This window comes from Rhincodon typus, chromosome 27 (genome assembly GCF_021869965.1).
Source record: "Rhincodon typus isolate 14 chromosome 27, sRhiTyp1.1, whole genome shotgun sequence".
Classification (NCBI taxonomy): domain Eukaryota; kingdom Metazoa; phylum Chordata; class Chondrichthyes; order Orectolobiformes; family Rhincodontidae; genus Rhincodon; species Rhincodon typus.
In genome coordinates, this window is record NC_063358.1 from 14,644,344 (window position 1) to 14,664,534 (window position 20,191).

The window sequence follows — 20,191 nt, forward strand, 5'->3', positions numbered from 1 at the left end:
TGAATTCAAATTCCACGATCTGCTGTGGTGGGATTTGAAACCAGGCCCAAAGAATGTTCCCCAAGTCTCTGGATTAATAGTAGACTGATAATACCACCAGGCCATTGCTCCCAACCCCAAAAAAAAGTTTAAAAGACTTTAAACGCCTGGAAAAATAAACTTATCTGCTCCAACAACAATTTTAGTTAATCAAAATCAAGAGAAATTTTCTGTCTCTACAAATCTCTGACTTGACATTTCTTTTCTCCCCTCCAATCCTGACCCTTGAAGTCTCTTCCATGAATTTCTCAGCTGAGATCTTGGACACTGCTTTGATTAACAATGCAAATTTCTAACCAGACGTTCCAGTTTGGAAGTTTTCACAAATTGAAACCCTTAGGGTGAGGTAACTTATTCCCTTAACTGCTCTGAACAAACTCTTTTGTCTAGGAGAAACTTTCTGCAGCTGACTTCAGTCAGGTCTCCTTTTAAAACCGAAATAAAAAGCATTAATATAATCTTGCTCATCCCAGTTTCTAAGATAATAATGTCTTTTCTGCCTCCTTCTGTGCACCCCACAATTTAAATAAACTTCCATTAACACTCGTGGAAGCCTTCCGTCATCTGCTGTCTGACACGTACTGGTTTAAAACTAGTTAAAGGACTGACCTAGTTGAGAATTAATTTTACTAGTTTAAAATCCAAACTTTTGAAAAAAATGAATAAGTCACACCCTTCATTACAAGTATCAAATTTTGTCTGAGAACAGTACAATAAAATGCCTTGAGACATACTTATTTTGATTAGAAAATGCAAATTGTTCAAAGAAATTAGTGAATAAAATGCACAGCTTTGCCATTAATGGGCTCTGCATGTAAATTGAACAATTGGAAACATGGGTGATTTAATTGTGCTTAATAGATGAAAATTGCCATAGGTGACTCGTTTTGGGGAAAAGCTGTTTGATTGTATGTGATTGTCAGTTGGAGACAGAGGGCTGTAGTAGATGGATTGCTCAAACTCGGACAGTCGGTATGCTGTAAGGATCAGTGAGTCCACTGTTGTTTGTCACTTATATAAATGATTTGGATGAGCATATAGGAGGCATGGTTAGTAAGCTTGCACGTAACACCAAAATTTGCAGTTTACCGCATAGTGAAGAATTTTATCTAAGACTACAACAGGATATTGATCAAGTGAGTCAAGGAATGGAAGATGAAGTTTTATTCAGATAAATGTGAGGTGTTGCATTTTGGAAAGACTAACCAGGGCAGGAATTACACAGTTAATGATAGGGCCCTAGGGAATGTTGTCAAACAGAGACCTAGGGGTCCAGGTACATAGCTTCTTGAAAGTGGAGTCACAAGCAGACAAGGTGGTGAAGGTGTTTTGGTAAACTTGTTTATTGGTCAGAGCATTGAATACACAAGTTGGGAGGTCTCATTATAGCTGTAAGATGTTGGTAAAGTCACCCTGCAATTTGGAATAATGTGATTAAACTAAAGGGTTCAAAAAAAGATTTACAAGGATGTTACCAAGACTAGAAGGGCTTGAGTTATAAGGAAAGGTTAGATAGGCTGAGACATTTTTTCCCTGGATCGTAGGAGGTTGAGAGGTGACCTTTATTCAAGTTTATAAAATCATGAGGGGTATAAATGAGGTAAATAGTCAAGGTCTTTTCTTTAGGGGGCTCCAAAATTAGGGGGCATAGATTTAAGGTGGGAGGAAAGATTTAAAAGGGACACTTTTTCATGCAGAGGGTGATGTGTAAATGGAATGAACTGCCAGAGGAAGTGGTAGAGGTGTGCACAATTATAACATTAAAAAGGTATCTGGATGGGTATACGAGTAGGAAAGGTTTAAAGGGATATGGGCCAAACCCTGGCGAATGGGACGAGTTCAGTTTTGGAAATCTGGTTGGCATAGACAAGGACTTTTCTGTGCTATATGACTCTAAATGCACATCTTTTGTCATTATCCAACTATACATTTGAAGTTGCAAACTGAACAATTGTATTGTCACTTAGTGTCCTCATTCCATTACCTTTGGGAACTGTCAAAATTAAGCCTGATCAAATATATCACAGCATATGTTGCTAGTTTAAAAAGCTCCAGCTTTGTGGCCCAGTTCTTTGGCTAATTGAAGACAATCAATTTCAGCTAAATCAGTGCTGGGCTGGTGTCAACCAGAAACACACTCTTGTGAAAAGCTGGATGCACCATCAGTTTTGCAATCTGTTGATCCACTTGTATATAGTTACCCAAGTACAATTTTTGCCAGCTGATATACTGGGTGGTTTTTGGGTTGGGCTCTTAGCTTCAGTGTCCCAGGCCAGGCAACATCAAATTAGTTTTGTTTGGGCTTCTGCTGTCTATCCAGTAACCCCCTGGAAAATAGGATGGGGATACTATGGTCAAACATCCACTTTGTAAGATTTAGGCTCATTGATAGTACTTTTAAGGATCACTGCTGAGTAAATTCTAACATCACTGCCTTCAAGAATGGGAAGAACAACAAATTGGATTGTTCTCTAAATAATTGATTGCCTGCTTTCCCTTACACGATGAGAACTTAATGGAGCATTTTAAATTGGCACATTTGTTCACTGGATTTTGTTCGCTTCAAAATCCAGATATTTAGATAATGTTACTTAGTCAGTCTTTATTGCTCAGTCATTGTCCTACAAAATTATTACATTGTTTGTGACATCTTGTGTACAAATTGGCTGCAGCTTTTCCTTCAATGCACAGTGAATATGCTTAAAAAATATACTGAATTGATTTGGGATATATGCAGCTGTGGCTGAAGTAATGTAGACATGACCTGATTTTTTTCCAAGGGCTAGATAATAGTTTCTGAAGTATTTGGGAGTTTTGTAAAGGGACCCTGTGGAATCCAAAGCTTAGCAGATGGCAGGAATTGCCTGGGAAATTCCCCTGTGCCTGGACCCTTCTGATACTGTCTATTTAAATTGGAGAATTTGGAGGGCTCCACTGCAGTTAAATAAATAATCTAACTTGAGTGTTAAATGCCAAAATGAACTCCTGCGTAACTGTTCAAATACAATAACTGATTGCTGTGGAAAACGGGGTGTCATTCCCCCCTCTTCTGTGCTACAAGGGCCCTGTCAGAATGGAAGTACGGCTCTATTTCTGACAGAGCCCTGAGTAGAATCTCCTGTGAGACACGTGTAGCTCCTTTTTTGTTGCATGAAAGTCTGAGAGAGTTTGGTATTTTCTGGCCCAGATTAACAATTTATTTAGTATTTTGTTGATCACATTTTCGAGACGGAATACTGGATGAAGATTAAAAGTAAACGTGATTTTTGAGCTATATAAACCATAATTAGCCATTCATGAATCAATTTAGATCCTGAGGAGTCTTGACCAGGTAAATATGAAGAGGATGCTTCCTCTTATGGGACACACCAGAAATAGGGTTCACGAGTTTTTTTTTGGGAACTCTCCCTGAAAAGCTGGTGGAAACAAAGTCTGAATGTCTGAGACAGAGGTTCTCGGTAAGAAGAGGAGTGAAAGGTTATCAGGAGTAGGCATGATTGTGAATTTAAGCTTGCAATCTGATTAACCGTGGTCTTATTAAATAGCAGAGCAGGCTCAAGGGGCCGAGTGGCCTTCTGCTTTTGTTGATTCTGTATATAACTAACTAACCAACCGCACAACCTGCTTATGGAACAGTGTAAATTAATCTTTACTCTCTCTGATTAATGGTGTTTGCAGGGAAAGATATGCTGAAAAGAACTTTAGATCAAAAGCTTGCAGAGCACAAAATTGACAAATATTTAATATTTGGGAAGTGCCTTTTCGTTAATTGATAGCCTGATCTTTAAGTTGATCCAGATCTCACTTTGTTTTCTGTCTCTCGATGTCTTTTTGTTTGCGAAATTAGATGAATCCGGGATTGTTAACCATGTACCTGTGTTTCGGAGCCATTGGGATTGACTGAAATGGAGAGTTTTCATTTGGGGATGTTCCCTAAACTGGTCCCTACGTGAGGAGGAGCAACTGTTCCAATTGGCCCACTAAAATCACATGGCGTAGTGTTTCTCGGATGTTACTGTCAGTATTGAGTGAGAGCAGCAGAGACAGAGCAAGATGAGTGTGAAATTGTATTACACCACTGTGACCGGCTCTAGGGAGGTGAGTGTGTACCAAGGACGGAAGGGGCTGAAGCAAGGGGTAAGGGGATGCAGAGATCCTGCCGAGCATTGTTTCGGAATAGAGGGGCTGAGAAACTGACACACCCGGTTGTTGGAAACCGAGTAGCGGTAATGCAACATTGTTAACCGCAACCTTATAGTTTACAGATATACAGTAACCGAGCAAGAAACGGCCTTAAAGACAAGGTATGGGCAATCTGGAGGCAATTTGTGCCATATCATCGAATAACGAGGCTGAAGCAACGCCACCCATTTATGATTTCATCCAAAAACAATTTTGAAACCAATATTGTAATTCTGCTGTTAGTTTTGCCCTACCCTATTCCTGTATTCTTTCTGTCATACCAACAGGACCTACTCCTCTGAATATTCCTCGACATCTGCTCCATTAGTGTTTCAGCTGGTGCAAACCACGGCTTTGCTTCTACTCTCCTTTCTCATAATAATAGCTTTGGTGGGTGGGGGGAAGCGTTATCTTGGAGAGTTCTCCTGATTATCTCCCTCGCCCCAATAAGCTATTGTGTGGCACTTGCTAGATGTGAGATCAAGCTAGGAATCTTCGGTTTTTTTTAACATGTAGAATTTTGACTAAATCAGCCAGTACCACCGGGACCATAACTAAATCAGGACTAGACTGACTCATTAATGAGCCTTAATGGAATTTAATGTTGACTATTATTCAGGTCATTTTTCAAGGATTGTATTTTTTTTTGACTGGGAATTGTGAACACCAGCCTAGTTTTCTCTTTCTGTGATGCCTTCAGAAAGTGGCAGAAGTTGTGGTTAATGTGATTTGATGAATCCTTTGCATTTTAGAAATCCTTGCCATGAATAACAAGCATGCTTTACCAGTGGACAGTGAGCCACATTCGGGCAGATAAGAACTAATTTCTCTGTTGCTTGTGCAAATAAGCTAACATTTCGACACGTGCATTAGGTGAAATTATATGTATTAAAATATCCCAAGGCATTCTCTAACAAAACCTGTGTATTAGATATATAAGGGAGATATTTGGACAAATGATCCAAAGTTTTGTCAAAGTGAGGTTTTATGGAGCTCCTTAAAGGAGGATAGAGATAAAGAGAGAATCCCAGAGCTTTCAGCTTAGGTGGCTAAAGATATAGCCACCAATGATGGAATGATTAAAATTTGGGATGTGCAAGAGATTGAAATTTGAGCAATACAGACATGAGGGTTACAAGACAGAAGAAAGAGATTTGAAAGCAAGAATGGGAATTTTAAGACCAACACATTTCTGGGCCAGGAGCAAATGTAGTTCAGTGAGGTGATGGGAGAATCTGGACTCTCTTATTTCAAGGCAAGTATGACATTGTTTCAGAAATTTGCTGCAAATTGGTCAATTTCAAAGATGATCCCAAATGAATGAGTTTGTGGGACAGTTGCAGAGGGAACGGTAGGGTGTTGAAAATAGGTTGAATTAAAAGATCCTACTAAATGATTATGTGGGTCATCCTGTTCAATTGTAACTTGGTTGGCAAAAAGCAGGAATGGAAGTCACCAATCCATGAAATTCAGAGAACTGAAGCCAAGAAATCTTAATGCAGAAGGTCATTCAGTCTATCGATTTTGGAATAATCAATCCTGCTCCCTTGCTCTTTCACCAAGCTGTGAAAAATGCCTCCATTTTGTACACTTCTCTTTATTCTCATGTTGAACCTTCTCTGATCAATGGAGATCAATTACAGCTTCTCTAGTCTCCATGAAACTGGCTGTCCTGAACCTTGCTATTATTTTGATGAATCTACTCTGTACTTTCTCGAACACATTAACATCTTTCTTAAACGTGGCTCCCAGAATGGGATGCACTGATCCAGTCAAAACTGAAACTAGTGTTTATACACGTTTATCATAATTTTCTTGCTTTTGTACTTTCTGCAATAATAGTAAAGCTTGGAGTTTAGTGACCTTATTGATTTGTCCTGCCATGTTCAAAGATTTGTGCAGTCAGCATTAGCAATTAATCAAAGAAAGATAAAAATGAGCCAATCAAACTACTCCATATTATGTGCTATCATTTTCTTTTAGCTTTTTTAAAATTTGGATGGACTGTTTTTTAAATCAAATAGTAAACCTTAAATTCCAATTTAGTTCATTGAATGGATCTGCTCTTGTTGAGATTTTGTCCAGAAGCCCAAACTATATTAGAAATGTGGAGCTCAAGCTTGACTTTGAAAGCATTTTGGATATGGCTGTATTTGGCCTCATGTGCAGCTCTGAGGAACAAGCAGGGCTGTGATTCTCTTTCAATTAAAACAAAAAGCTTTGTTTTTCCTCAATCAGTTCTGAGCTGCCTTCACCACGTCTGTGACCCTACCACAGCTAGGCTCGTTCACGACTTGTTGCAACTGATTCTCCCCAAACCTATTCCTTGCTGAAAGATTATGCTGGGCAGTAGTGCTTTATGATAGTTTTACAGATCTTAAACCAGAGAATGAGAATTCAAATTCCCTGATCGCAGTTTCTTAACTTTGTTTTTATTTCCAGACTATTTTAAAAACCATCTGCTTTTAGTAAAAGTGACCACAAAACTACCAGATTGCCATAAAAAACCAACTGGTTCATTAATGTTGTTTTACTAATGTTCTGAAAACCTGATATCCTTACCTGGCCAAGCTTTTATGTGACTCAAACTTTTCCCAGGTATTTTGCACCTTCAATTTGAAAATCCACCTGCCAATGTGTTGGAGAACTAAAAGATTCCTGAGAGACTGTTTTTCTAACTTATCCTTGCAGTGGACTGAGCAGCAGTGCTTTGACATATCGAAAGCTTGGTTACTGCTGACATCTCATTAAGTATTTAATCATCTGTATTCATTGGCCTCATAACTTCCAGTCATTTTATTTGAACTAAATAATCCTTGCTCCTTTTGAAATCACTGTTGGTACTTGTATAAATTACTTTGTAGTGACTCTTTCCTCTCTGTCTGTCTGTCTGTCTCTCTCTCTGTCTCTCTCTCTCTCTGTGTCTCTTCAGTGTGAAATGGGTGGGGATCTGTCAAACTCACCAGCCTCCTCTTCACTTTCTGCTTATCCAGGATGTTTGATTGTTTCAAACATTTTCTGTTTTACCATCTGTACGATTTTGGTGCCTGAAAGTTGGCTGGTGATCTAGTGGGGGTGGGGAAGGAGAATATGACCTTTGCCTCCCATTGCTGAGGTGCTGCTGTTTTTTCTGTTTCCCATCTAGAATCCCGTTTCGGCATAGGAGACCTCTAGGCTCGTTGCGCATTTGACTTTTGACTTTTTTTTGGTGCAGCAGACCAATAGTTCCGATCTCTACTTTCCCCATTGCCCTTCATACACTTCCTCTTATACAATCTTCTTTTGACTGTTTCTATCGAATCTGGTTTCTCCACCCTTTCAGCAACTCACTGCATAAAATAAAGTAATTCCCATCTGCCCAGGATTTTTTATTTTGAAAAAAGGACGCTCTGATTAAAACCAGAAACACAGGTTAATCGAATAATACTAGATATAGATAGGTTGTCTTGCCTTTACTATCTATGTTGGTTACAAGATCCGAGGAATCTGTCACTTCTGGGGCTAATTAGTCAATTTTTTTTTTGAGCTGTCCGAAAATCTGTAAACAGAAGGCAGAAAGTGTTCTTTTCCTGTCTCTCGCTTCCTCTTCCCCTCTCTCTCTGTCTCTTTCTCTGCTTCTCATGTCTGATTATGTGGAACACTTGTTAATTTAATGTTTTCAGTTACACTGTTCATCAGGTCAGTTTAAAGAAGATTAAATGGACAGATGGCGTCATTTTGCAGAAAACAGTTTCCTTTGGGGGAAGAGTCTAGAACAAAGGGGTGGGTCAAACATGTAAGTAGAGCTGGCCTGTTCACAGATCTCAAAGTACCACTTCACAGAAGGAATGGCGAAAATGCAGTCATTTCCTCTTAATACCAACAAGGTGAGCTGGAGAACCCAGACTATTATTTTCTCTGCTCCTTTACACTTATGATGTTACTTCTGATGTCTCAGACTCACTGCAATGCAAACCCAGCCAGTTTCTGCCTGCACCATCTACCTTGTACCTGTTCTGTGTCAATTTGGGTAGTTGTTGCAGAGGGAGCTGGTAGAGATACTCTGAGGGCTTGGAAAATCTGAGCTGATTTACTGGAAGTTCCAAAGAGAGTACAGTAGGGATTTTTTTTTTTTTTTAATGAAGCATTCTTTCTGGACCACAATAGTAAAAGATTCATGGAGGAGGAATAAATGGTCTTTGAAGTTTGTCATATCATGTTGATTGGAGGCATCAATGGAAGCATTGGGAGTACCACAAAGAGAGGCCTCAATGGGAGAAATGGGATTTTAGGTTATGACAGAGGGACTTCAGTGGTCTTTTTTAAAATTTCCTATAAGTTATTGATCCCCATCTAAACTCTTTAATTGGCACTGAGTGGGATGAGCAGAATGGTGAAGGCCATTAACCGATGAGGGTTCTGAGCCATGAGTTGAGCAGTTAAAGGACTGCATCAAGGCTAATTGTTACTCCATAAGATGCTGCCCTTAACCTCTGGATTCTTACTGTTGTGACAGGACAAAATAAGGGCAAGTTCTCCTGACTTCTAACAATGGGTTAGAAACTGTCCAAAGCAGTCACCAAACCATGAGGAATAAGCATTGATCATTGCAGGTCCTTTTTAAAGGCTTAGTTACTTAAGGTATTTACACAATGAAACTTGATGCATTTTATTGCCCTAACTTTGTTTTCTCATCATTTCCTTTGTCTTTCTTTCCTATCTAATCACTCGTTCTCTAAATATTTAAAAGTTTGCTACAGATGGTTCTGGAGCAGTGATCTTTGACTGAAGTTCTTGGTCTGTTCCTATCTGTTCATCTTGTTCCCTGATCTAAAGCTGAGAGTTTTGGCCTCCTGGGTACCTAATGGCAATAATAATTCTTTAAACTGCCTTGCCCGCCCAGGTATCGAGTCCAAGCGAGGCTGGAATGTGCTGTCTTATTTCACTGATGGCTAGAGAATTGTTCCGGAAACATCTGCAGGAGAGCAAGAATCCTGCCAGAGAAAATGCAAAAACAATCCAGGGGAGAAACCAGATTTCAGGCTAAGAGCAGCAGTGTGTAGGAAGTTGACTGTACACAGACTGTTGAAAGGTCTGAGACCAGATGTGCCCTCTCGCTCGCTCGCTCTCTCTCTCTCTCTCTCGCTCTCTCTCTCTCTTGCTTTACAGCCAGCTAATAACGAATGTTCCATTCTTCACATCATCTCGGACTAGAGTAAAGCTTTGCCGACTGCTGAAATGAGAGACATGCAGTCACCAGGCAGCACTGAGGCTGGGGACAGATGGAGAATCAGCACAGGGCTCGGTCAATGACATTGCCCAGTTGGGTGCCCTCTTGTGCTCTCCCTGTCTCAAGCTCAGAAGCTTTTCCAGTCTTGTATTCATGTAGCACCATAAACAGAGTAAAATGTCCCAAGGCACTGCACAGGAGTGTTACCGAAGTTTTAAAACTAAGCCACATATAAACCATTATGAATGTGGCCAAAAACGTGTGAATGTGGCGGGTTTTAAGAGTTTCTTGGAGGAAGAAGAATGGAGAGGTACAGTGGATTAAAAAGGGCATGCCAAAGTTTTAGGGCCTGCGCAGCTGAAGGTAAAACTTCGAATGGTGGAGCTGTTAATTGGAGAAACATAAGAGACTTAGGAAGGGAAAAGGGCTGGAGGAGAGGGCAGAAAAGGTGGGAGAGAAGATGGAAAGAATTGTGTCACTGTCACTCATGAAAAATTTCTGACTGGAGCTGGGGGGAAGGGGAGAGTTTTGTTTAGAGACTGACTAATTGCTCCTGTTTTGCTTATTTTGTTCAGGTGAAATCCCAGCAGGCAGAGGTGATGCGAGTCATGGACAGTAAAGGCATCACGTATGAAATGATTGACATCGCACAGAATAACTCTTTAAAGGAAGAGATGAGGACCAAGTCAGGAAATCCTAGAGCCTTGCCTCCTCAAATCTTCAATGGTGAACAGCACTGTGGGGTAAGACTGGTGCAACTTGTACTGCTCAGTGGTTTCATATCAGCCACAGTCACTGATGGTCCACAGCAAAATGTGGCATTTGGTGCCTTCCTCCAGTATCTTGTGTCCAAACGATTACCAGCCCAGACAGCAATAGTCATCAGAGATGAGTTTTCCAGGTAATATCCAGTCTTCACATGTAGGATCAGTGGGGACATTTGGAGTTTTGTCCAGCTAAATCTCTACCAAGAAGTCAGTTACTAATGGAGGGACCCATAGTGCCCACTGTGTGTGAGAATGAGGGAAGAGTGTTGAGGTGTGGGTATGAGTCGGGGTTGAGTGAGGTGAGCATGAGGAGTGAATTGGGGACACAGAATTTGTTTGGAGTACAGAGATGATTTGTATAACTGCAAATTCCATCCATCCTTGTGGCCCTTCCTTTTATTATAAAGGGAGGTTGAAGCCTATCTGGAACAAGTCAGAATGTTAGTTTGAATTGAGCAGCCTGTTTGCTTGGTGTCGTGTTGTTGACTCAGGAATTCAGGAACGGGGTGTTCTGGAGCCTGGGGTGGCTCAATACAAAATGACTGACTAAACAACAAGAGGATCACGTACCTTCATTAGTCTACACTGAAGCGTGGGGTGGAGTGGAGAGGAGGATTAGTAGGAGGGGTGAGGAATGCAGGTTCACACAGGTGAGGAGTGGGATTGGATGGGGGTCTGAAGTGAGTGGAGAGATCTCCATGCTAACGGTTGCGATTCGGGGTTAAGATAAGGATCCGAATTTGACCTGTGCACAATGGCACCTCTTGTCCCCTGTCTCTGTTGGTCTTTTTTTTATCTTACTCTTTACAGCTGGAAACTGAGAACTGATGGCAAGAATGCAATTTCTCTTTTCTTTTAAAAAGAGGAATCCCCTATTTCTGTTCCACAAGAACAACACATTTTTAGACAATACTGAAAATGTCTAATAGTGCTTCACATGAATATTACCAAACAGTGTGACGCCAGGTTTCATAAGGAGATGGTGGAACTGATGACCTAAGTTTAGTCAGGCAGGTTCTGAGGAATGTCTTAAAGCAGCACCTGGGGTGACACATCCACCCGTTTTACAGTGATTAAGATCGGGTGATACAGAAAGCCAGAATCGGATTAACACGGAGGTTTTGGAGGCTTGTGGGATTTTTAAAGGTAAGTTAGAGGATATAGGGAGGGCTGCAGTGAGACCATGGGCGATTTTGCAAACAAGAATGGGAACTTCAGAATGCAGATGCTGCCAGACTGGGAGCTGATGTAGGTCAGTGATCACTGGAGTGATGGGAGAACAGGGCTAGATGCAAGCAAGGATCTGGGCAGCAGGAGTTTGGCTGAGTTGAAGATTTATAGAAGGTGGAAGATGAGAAGGATGTCAATTGGGGAAACTACATGAGATGCAGAGTTGTGTGATGTTCCAACCTGGATGTGGGTTGTAGTTGAAAGCTCAAAGTAAAGGACACTGACTCTTGTTTCTCACAGGGTTACGAGGACTTTGTAGAGGCCGTGGAAACAACTGATGTGCGGAAGTTCCTGAAACTCGACTGAGATCATATTGGCGCCCGATTAGCCAGAGGCAGAGCGTGGAGGCTGCCTGAAGCAACTTGCTGCCCTGCGTGTGGATCCAGCTGTGTTAGTCTTTTAGAAACCATAACAGCTTCTCTGCCTCACTACTTTATTGGGAGCTTGCTGCCCATTCGCCAATTCTATTGTATTGTAAACTGCTAATGATTTAAAGATTAGTCATTCCGCAACTGAATTAAAACCAATCCATTCCTTGGGGTGAGGTTGCTGGCTGAAGGATACAAAGCCATGGAGCAGGGCAAGGGGAGGGGAAGGGAGGTTAGGGGAAGTTTGAGTGACTCGTAGCTCAGGCAAACCCAGTACCTTGGAAAGTCACTGCATGGGACCAATCCATAGATTGCATTTCTCATCTGTTCCTAGATATTTGTCCAACTCCTGAATGGAAAAAGCTCCACTTTGTTTTCAATTGGAATGTGCTGTTCTGGGTGGGTTCAATTCCTGGAGACTGGCCTCTTAATTAAACAAAGGGAAATTTGGTTCATTGAGTCTGGGGAAGGTAAAGGGTTCCTGGGTGATGAGAGGGGAGGAAGTCCAGGCTAGTGGAAAGAATGTTGTTTTCATTCTCTGTAGGGTGAGAGCAATTGTCGGAGTGAATCAACGATGTGATGATATTGAGACTAAAGGCACAAATTGGGAGGTTGTAGGGTGGTAACTGCCCTAAAGAAATGATCAAGTTTAGCACTGTCTTGTTACCATTTTAAACATGGTGATTAGCTCTGATAACCTGGCAGTTTGGGAGGACGTTACAGCATTGCGACCCCAGGCTGTGAAAAGCATCACCATCCTGTGATTAGGCAGTTTCATGGGACAGATGGGGTTTAAATTCTCCATACATTAGGGAAGTGGACATTGCCCCAGTATGCTAATGTTTCTATTGGGAGTACATTCCAGACTCAATGCATGGGTAGTTTGTGGATTGTAGCCACTTTGGGAATCCAGAGTCGTTATTACAGCCCTGAGTTTGTGCAATTGTCCCGCGTTCTTTTAGGATTTTGAGTGCCATTGGTTGGTAAACCAACAAACACGGTCCAAGACATTCAATTTTTATTTCCTTTTAAAAATGTACTATCTCTCAGATCTAGCAACACTCTGTCATTGAAAATACAGAATTCCTCTACCTCTAATTTGCCTGGTACTTTCTGTTATGCTCAGTGCTTTGACCAGCTCTATCTAAACAAAATTGGTGATTTATTGTTCTGGCTGATTGTCATGGCAGTGAAAGGGATACACAGAAATCATTCAGCAAATGCTTTGCTGTAATATATACTGCCTTTGTCTTTCCCTCTCTCTCGACTTTGTCTCCTTTTTAATTCTTGTCTTTTTCTTTCTTTATTATGTTTCTGATTTTCTCTCTCTCCTCCCCCGCCCCTTTTTACCTCTTCTCCACCCCCAAATTCTCCTACTTTGTTCCCAGTCTGGGCCAATTAGAAATTCTGTCAAAATATTTAATGATGTCTTCCAGGAAGATATGAAAATGTTTTGAGTCTTGCTGCTTTAACGTGTCTCTTGTGTGCTTATTTATTGACAACACCAGCTCCTCATTGATTCACAGATACGTACAGCAGATCAAGTGGAGAGGAAATGAATGAAGGACAAGCCAGCTGTGACAGTGTCTGTCTCCAGGATCAATGTCAATAGTGAGGGCTTGGGATGGAGCTGCTGAGTTTATACAGGAGGCTTTGACAATGCATACACAGTGAGACAGATCCAGGACAGCAAGTTGCAAGTGGGAGCAGATTGAGTGAGTTCTGAACCTGGGCATGTGTGTGAAATTATTAAGATGGAGGCTGTGCTGGGAAACCTGAAGGGAAATGGAAAATATGTTTAACGTGGGGGCTCTGGAAGGAAGAGAGATTCCAAACAGCTGTACGATTTGCAGCAACTGCTCAAGTTCTCCACCGGTCACTTTCTAGTCCAGTCACTTGTAGCTGTGACAAACCCTTGCATGTCGTCATCGTCATTGTAAATCTGAGGGGACTGGATAGTGGGACTAAGACTTGGTTTTGGCCTGGCTCTGATTCTAAGATTCTGCACCCCCCGAGCTTATGCTGAATTCTCCCATCTATTTCTTTCTTTTGGCCCTAGTATGTAATTCGGTGACAATTAGCAGTGAAGGATCCTGGCTGGTGGAGGAATGGGGAGCCATGTTTAACACTAGATCCCTAACTCACCTGGGAATTTCAAGGGGTCCTGTGTAGAATCCAGGGATGTACATGTTTGTGAGGTGGGGATGGACCAAGTTGGGGGAAATGTCGCTGACACCCAGGTCAGAGAATTTTACTTAACTTGGGATTTCAAAGTGGAGCCTTCGCTCACAGGGCTTGGGGCAATCCATCCCCTTAGGGAAACAGAGGGCAGGGCAAGGGGACTGTTAGGTGGGCAAACAATTCTCGGGCACCACGGATAGAATATCTTAGGTTTACGCCTCTGTGGCTCTGTGCAGATGGTTTCAGTTCCTGGTAAACAATCCGCTCTTCCTCAGATGCAAATTAAAGCCAGGCACTTGGCAGTTCTCCCACTTTCTCTGAATTGAATCATTGCCTCAGTGTTTCAACATAAACAAACAGAAATATATTTTATAGCAGGGGGACTGGATTCTTGGAAGTTGTTCAAGTGTTGAACAACAGAAAGTCCACAGTTCACTGATTAAGATGTATTTGTATTATTTTGCAATATCAGTTAAAGTAGAGAAAAGCCCCATTCTCTTCTTTGAAATAGAGATAATTTATACTAACTTGAGAGGCCAGATGGGTCTTCAGTTGAACTTCTCATCTAAACAATGCTGCACAATTCTGTACTGCAGCATGTGTCAGCCTGGACCTTGTGGTCACCTTTCTGGATTGAGGTTACCATTTGCCACCCAGACAAACACAACCCAGAGTCAGAGATGGCACCGCTTTCCAAAAATGATATTTTGTTGGTACCTCGGTCAGCAATCAATTTGGGAAAGGAGATACATGCCTAGATCCCTCCTTTCCCTGGCTCAGTTATGTCACTTTTGGCAGCGGAGCAAATTTGAACTTCTGCCTGTATGTTGTTGAGCATTTACATTTGATCCATGTGTTGGTTCAATCTGACAACAGTTTTACTCACTGCCCTTTTGCCATGAGCTGTGGACTGCAAATATTCAAAGCATTTCTGCCTCTTCAGGAGCCTGTAGGTCTTGTAGGAAGAGCAGAAATCAACTTGGTTGTGACCAGATGGAGCATCAAGAGTGGAGATCCCAAGAGCCCTTTCTTGGTTGAAATTACACGTCATTTGTAACTCAACACAGGGCTGGATATTAGCTGGGATGGAAAGGTTTTAATTATTGTGTCAGTAATAACTGTAATCTGGGGACAGAGAGGGATGCGGAGACTGAGAGCTTGGATTGTTTTGTGATTTTATAATTATGGTCCTGTTCTTTGCAGCTGTACAGATGGGGAATTTATCTAAGGCTCATTGCAAATCATTTTGCATGATTTTTATAAATTGGAGAATGAGAGCATGACTGATAAGTTTAGAATTTGTTCCCATCCCCAATTGTTCTGGAGTAGGCAGTGGAAACCACTGCCTTTAATTGTTGCTGCAGTCCATATGGTACACCGACAATGTGTTTTTAAAGCAATCCCCTCCCGTCCCGTTTCTCTGTCTTCTGTGATTATTTTTATTCACCTGGTTCAGACATGTTATGATACTCCTCCAGTGCAGGTGGGACTTGAATCCAAACCTTCTGGACGAGAGATAGGGACACTACCACTTCTTCACAAGACCCCAATATGTTTTATCAGCATGATCAGATGTTATCTCACACCTCTGTTTCTCCTACAGTTGCTGGGAATTCTTTCCTGTTGATGCTGTCAGTACTTTTTGTAAATCTGAGGGGACTGGATAGTGGGACTAAGACTTGGTTTTGGCCTGGCTCTGATTCTAAGATTCCCACCCCCTCTCCCCCCAAACCCCTCATCTTATGCTGAATTCTCCCATCTATTTCTATTTGATCTATTTCTTTTTTTTAGCCCTAGTATGTAATCCAAAACAATTCCTGAGTCAATGATGCAGTTCAAAATATACAGGGAACCAGAGATAACCTGAATGTGACTTAAATTTTTGACACTGGTCATCTTGTTCCATGCCATAAAGTGAGGTCTCCATTTCCCACCTAAGCAACATTCTAACCCCTCTGTTTGATTTGGGCCTGTGTTAATAAGAATTACTTATCAGAGTTTGTGGTCTTTAGGAATGAATTGACAAGAATATGAGTAAGGTCCTCATAGCCTCTCGAAAGGGCTTTTTACAAACTTCCAGTGAGAGGCCATTCTCTTCTAAGTTACTTATTTGTAATAATTGTGATGAATAGGGTTAATAATTTCATGTGCTTCGACTTGCTGCATTAGAGTCAAGCCTGTAAATAACATTTTACAGAGCTTTTCCACAACTAGTCAAGGATATTTTCTACCTGACATTTTGCTTTTCCTGGATGTGGGCGAGTGAGGGGTACCTTTAATAGAATGGCCCTGATCATCCATCCTCACCCTTAAAACTCTTGGCCTTGTTTTCAAATTTTGGTGTGTTCTAATTCCGTTTATCTGTATTACAAGGTACTGTATTAAAAATCTTGGGCATCTCTGTATTCCTCCAACTCTGAGCTCCCCTGTTTTCATTTGCTCCTTCAATGGCTGCCATACTTTAAGCTGCACTGATTCTAGATGGCCCAATTTGAACCAAGTGCAGGCTCACCATCCAGCTTAGAACCTAAGCTGAATTCAACCCCGGCTCATTAGCGATGGTGGGACAGCGGGGAGGATAGGAGGGAAGGGCTGTACCACAAACTGTGCATCTACCCACAGATCAGATTCTTGCTTTTCAGGTCCACGTTATTCTGTTGCTCATTACCTTCATCTACTTTTAACTCACTGTTCTTTAATTGGTGCCTAGGCTTTGATTGACACATATGACTGAATCTTTCAAACCATGCTATTTAAGGAATGCAGCACTCAAATATTCAGGAATAGTTGCCTGTGCTCCATCTTCATGCTTTGGACTGTAGTTCCGAAGTTGAGAGACTCAGTTGGACACAGTCATCTCCCATTTTAGTCCAACGTTGCAGCATCTCTCTTTAGCCATTCATTTTGTGTTTTGAACAAGCATCATTTCAAACTAGGGTGTCACATTTGCCTCTGATTTGCCTGGCCTAGTGCAGAACTGTTCTCCTGATCACGGTGTAGCTACTTTAATCAACCTGTTTAGACATGCTGTGACACACCTCTGGGGCAGGTGGGACTTGAACCTGGGTTTTCTGGCCTAGAAGGTAGGGACACTACCACTGTATCACAAGAGCCATAGTTTGTTGTGTAAATTAATTTCTTAGACCCACATCGAGTGACAATGAAATCTGCTGATGATACCAAAATGAGAGACCTTACAAACTGTTTAGAAGACAAGAGGGATTTTTAATGGGCACATGTTAAAATGAAGAGCTGAACTAAAAAGACACATGGAATTCTATCTCAATAAGGGTGAAATGATATATTTTGGAAGGGAGCCTTGCTTAGTGTTTTAGGACAGCAAAGGAGTGTAAAATGACAAGTTTACAGAATAAAGCTGCAAAATAAAATTAGTCTGAGCAATATGCAAACTTCGAAACTTCTGTTGATATACATGCAAATATAGCAAGCTATTATAAATGTAAAATGGCATTTTGTACTTTATTGTAAAAGGTTTGGAGTACAGGAATGAGGAAGTCTTGTAACAATTGTGTAGGGTTTTCTAGAGTATTGTATACAGATTTCGTCTCCACATTTAAAAAGATATACTTCTAATGGAGGCAGTACAGAACAAGTTCACTAAATTAGTTCATGGGATAAGGAGATTGTCCCAGGCTGAGAAAATTGAGAGTATAGTCTTTGGAGTTTAGAAGACGAGAAGCAGTGTTTTGAAATGTTTAAGATTCTGAAGGAGCCTGATAGGGTAGATGTTCAGAGATTGTTTCTGCTGGTCAGAGAAATTACTTCACTGAAAAGGGTTGTGGAGTCTCTATTCTTGAATACATTTATGGCTGGGCTGGACAGATTTTTGATGGCAGGGAATGGAGAGATATGGGGAGTGGAGAGAAAGTGGAATTGATGATTGTATTGAATGGTGGAGCAGGTTTGACCTACCTCTGCTCCCACTACTTGTTCTTGTGCAGTGTTAGTCTGACAGGCCAATCCTCTATGTAACTCCTGTCTTGAAAGTGCAAGTGTGCAGATATCTGGTGTGAATAGGAACATTGTTTTCGAGCTGTTTCCCCAGATGTTGGTGAAGATATATTAAAGATCTGGCTCAGGGTTGGCCGAAGGGGACATGTAACTGGCAAAATTCTACCCAAGTTGCAGCAGAAAATCAGGAAAACTCCTGCAGAAATCCTAAGATGTTGAAGATTGTTAAATAATCATAAAGTGGTGAGTAAAATGGGATCCTGAGCTTTATAAAGAAATATGGAGTGCAAAAGTATAAAGTTATGCCAAACTGGTATAAGCACTAGTTCATCCCCAGCTGGAGTATTGTGTTAATTCTGGGAACCAAACTTGAAAAAGGACAGGAAGGCTTTGGAGAGGATGCAGAAACAATTTACCAGAATTATTCTGGAGAGGAGGGATCACCATAACATGGATAGGCTGGACAAGGTGGGGCTAATTCTACTTAGATCAGATAAGGCGAAGAAGATTTTTGATGGGTGTTCACCACCTGCAAGTTCCCCTCCAAGCCACTCCCCATTCTGATTTGGAAATAGATCACCGTTTCTTTTCTGTTGCTGGATCAGAAGCCTGAAATCCCTCCCTAATGGCATTGTGGTCTACCGACAGCAAGTAACCTGCAGTGGTTCAAGAAGACAGTTCATGACCACCTTCTCATGGGCAACTAGGAGTTGGCAATAAATGCTGGCCCAGCCAACACTGCCTAAGAGAATGGTGGAAAACAAATTCAGTAATAGCTTTCGAAAGGGAATATGATAAAATAGGTGAAGAAAATACTGCAGTCATGTAGGGTAACAGCAGCAGAGTGAGACTAACTGGATTATTCTTTGAAAAAGCCAGTGTAGTTTACAATAATACAACACAGAAGGTAGCTGTATGATACTATGATCTTGTAATAAATTTATTGAGAGTTAGTGGCAGTGTGTTTCTGTGCCTTTCAGTGAAAATCAGGACCTGTCCTCCTAAAAACACTCAACTGTCTCACTGGTCTGAACTCTGTTTGAAGGGTGGAGTTGATTGTAAAAGGTAAAGCCAACATAGACTTACCAGACCACAGGGCCTGCTTCTCAATTGAGAGAGACAACTGGTGGCAGTTTTACTGGAGGGTCACCATACCTTAGGTGAGGGGAGAGGTTGAGAAGGAGAGTCCTTCATGGTAACCTCAGCCGATGTGGGAGTTGAATCCACGCTGTAGGTAACACTCTGCATTGCAAATCTAATCAATTGATTGCAGAACTTAGCAAAAGAATAAGTTTTCCTAGATATTGCTAAATAGGCAGCCTTCATTTTCACTTACCAACTTTTATTAAAATGTTTATTAAAAATGTTTTGCTGGGATGGGAAAATTACCAATACCTGCACTACAGTCTGTTTTACCATGGGCTAAATTCTATTATTTAAATGTTTGTGTTCTGATGAAGGCTAAAAGAATAACTGCAGGCAGGACCTGGGAGATGTCTGTCACGGTCTGGTTTTAGTGACTTAGAAGTGAAAATTAAACAACACAGACAAACCTTTTGCTTTATTTTTCACAGCAGGTTTAGCTGATTGTGGGTGATGATAAATTAGTTTAAATTTGCATGACTGTAGATGTGTGAGAGTGTGGAGGATGGGGTTAGAGAAGTCTCGCCATTAACCTTGATGACATCGTTGTTACTGAATTTGCAAGTCAATTGGTCATTAACTGGTTATTTTGGACATTTATCATTGCAACCAGCAACTGGTCATTTGTGTCAAAACTGACTGTTTAAACGGAAAACAAAAGAGTAAAGAATCCAAGAGTTGCTGATAACTTTTGTTAATATACTTCGGAGTTTTCTCTGGACCTTACGTTCACTGAGACTCAGTTGCTATGATTTCCTCCCAGTGTTTGTGGGTGATTGTGAACTTATTTTCCCAGCTTGGGTTTGAGGGGAATGGAAAGGTGTTGAATCACTAGCAGCTGGACTGGAGGTCCTTCTTCTATTGAGATTATTCCTCATCCAGACTGAGCGCACCCTTCTCTTGGTCAAGGAGCTGTGGTTTTCGGGCTCGGAGGATTAGCGTGGCATTTGGAACGAGCCCATACTCCTTCAGAGTCTTGGACTGATCGCTGTAGACTTGTTGAGGGAAGGTGCTGATAATGTCGTAATCAACCTGTTGCTGTGCCCTGCAAAACATCAACCACCAAGCAAAATCTTAAAGTCCCAGCACACAGCAAGGAA

General features: G+C 41.4%; 2 protein-coding genes across 2 annotated transcripts in view; one reads left to right on the top strand and one right to left on the bottom strand.

Annotated features, from left to right (window-relative positions):
- Positions 1-4,007: 4,007 nt before the first annotated feature.
- LOC109914810 (SH3 domain-binding glutamic acid-rich-like protein 3) lies at positions 4,008-12,893 on the top strand. The gene is made up of 3 exons (XM_020514417.2): positions 4,008-4,137; positions 10,006-10,173; positions 11,668-12,893. Exons 1-3 carry the CDS (start codon positions 4,093-4,095, stop codon positions 11,731-11,733), a joined length of 279 nt encoding a protein of 92 aa, XP_020370006.1. The 5' UTR covers positions 4,008-4,092; the 3' UTR covers positions 11,734-12,893.
- A 4,544-nt stretch (positions 12,894-17,437) lies between these two features.
- ubxn11 (UBX domain protein 11) overlaps positions 17,438-20,191 on the bottom strand; it is a 51,063-nt gene continuing 48,309 nt past the window's right edge. Inside the window, exon 9 of the mRNA XM_048612938.1 lies at positions 17,438-20,136. Within this exon, the coding sequence (XP_048468895.1) occupies positions 19,959-20,136 (178 nt within the window). The 3' untranslated portion in view covers positions 17,438-19,958. The remainder of the gene's footprint in view (positions 20,137-20,191) is intronic.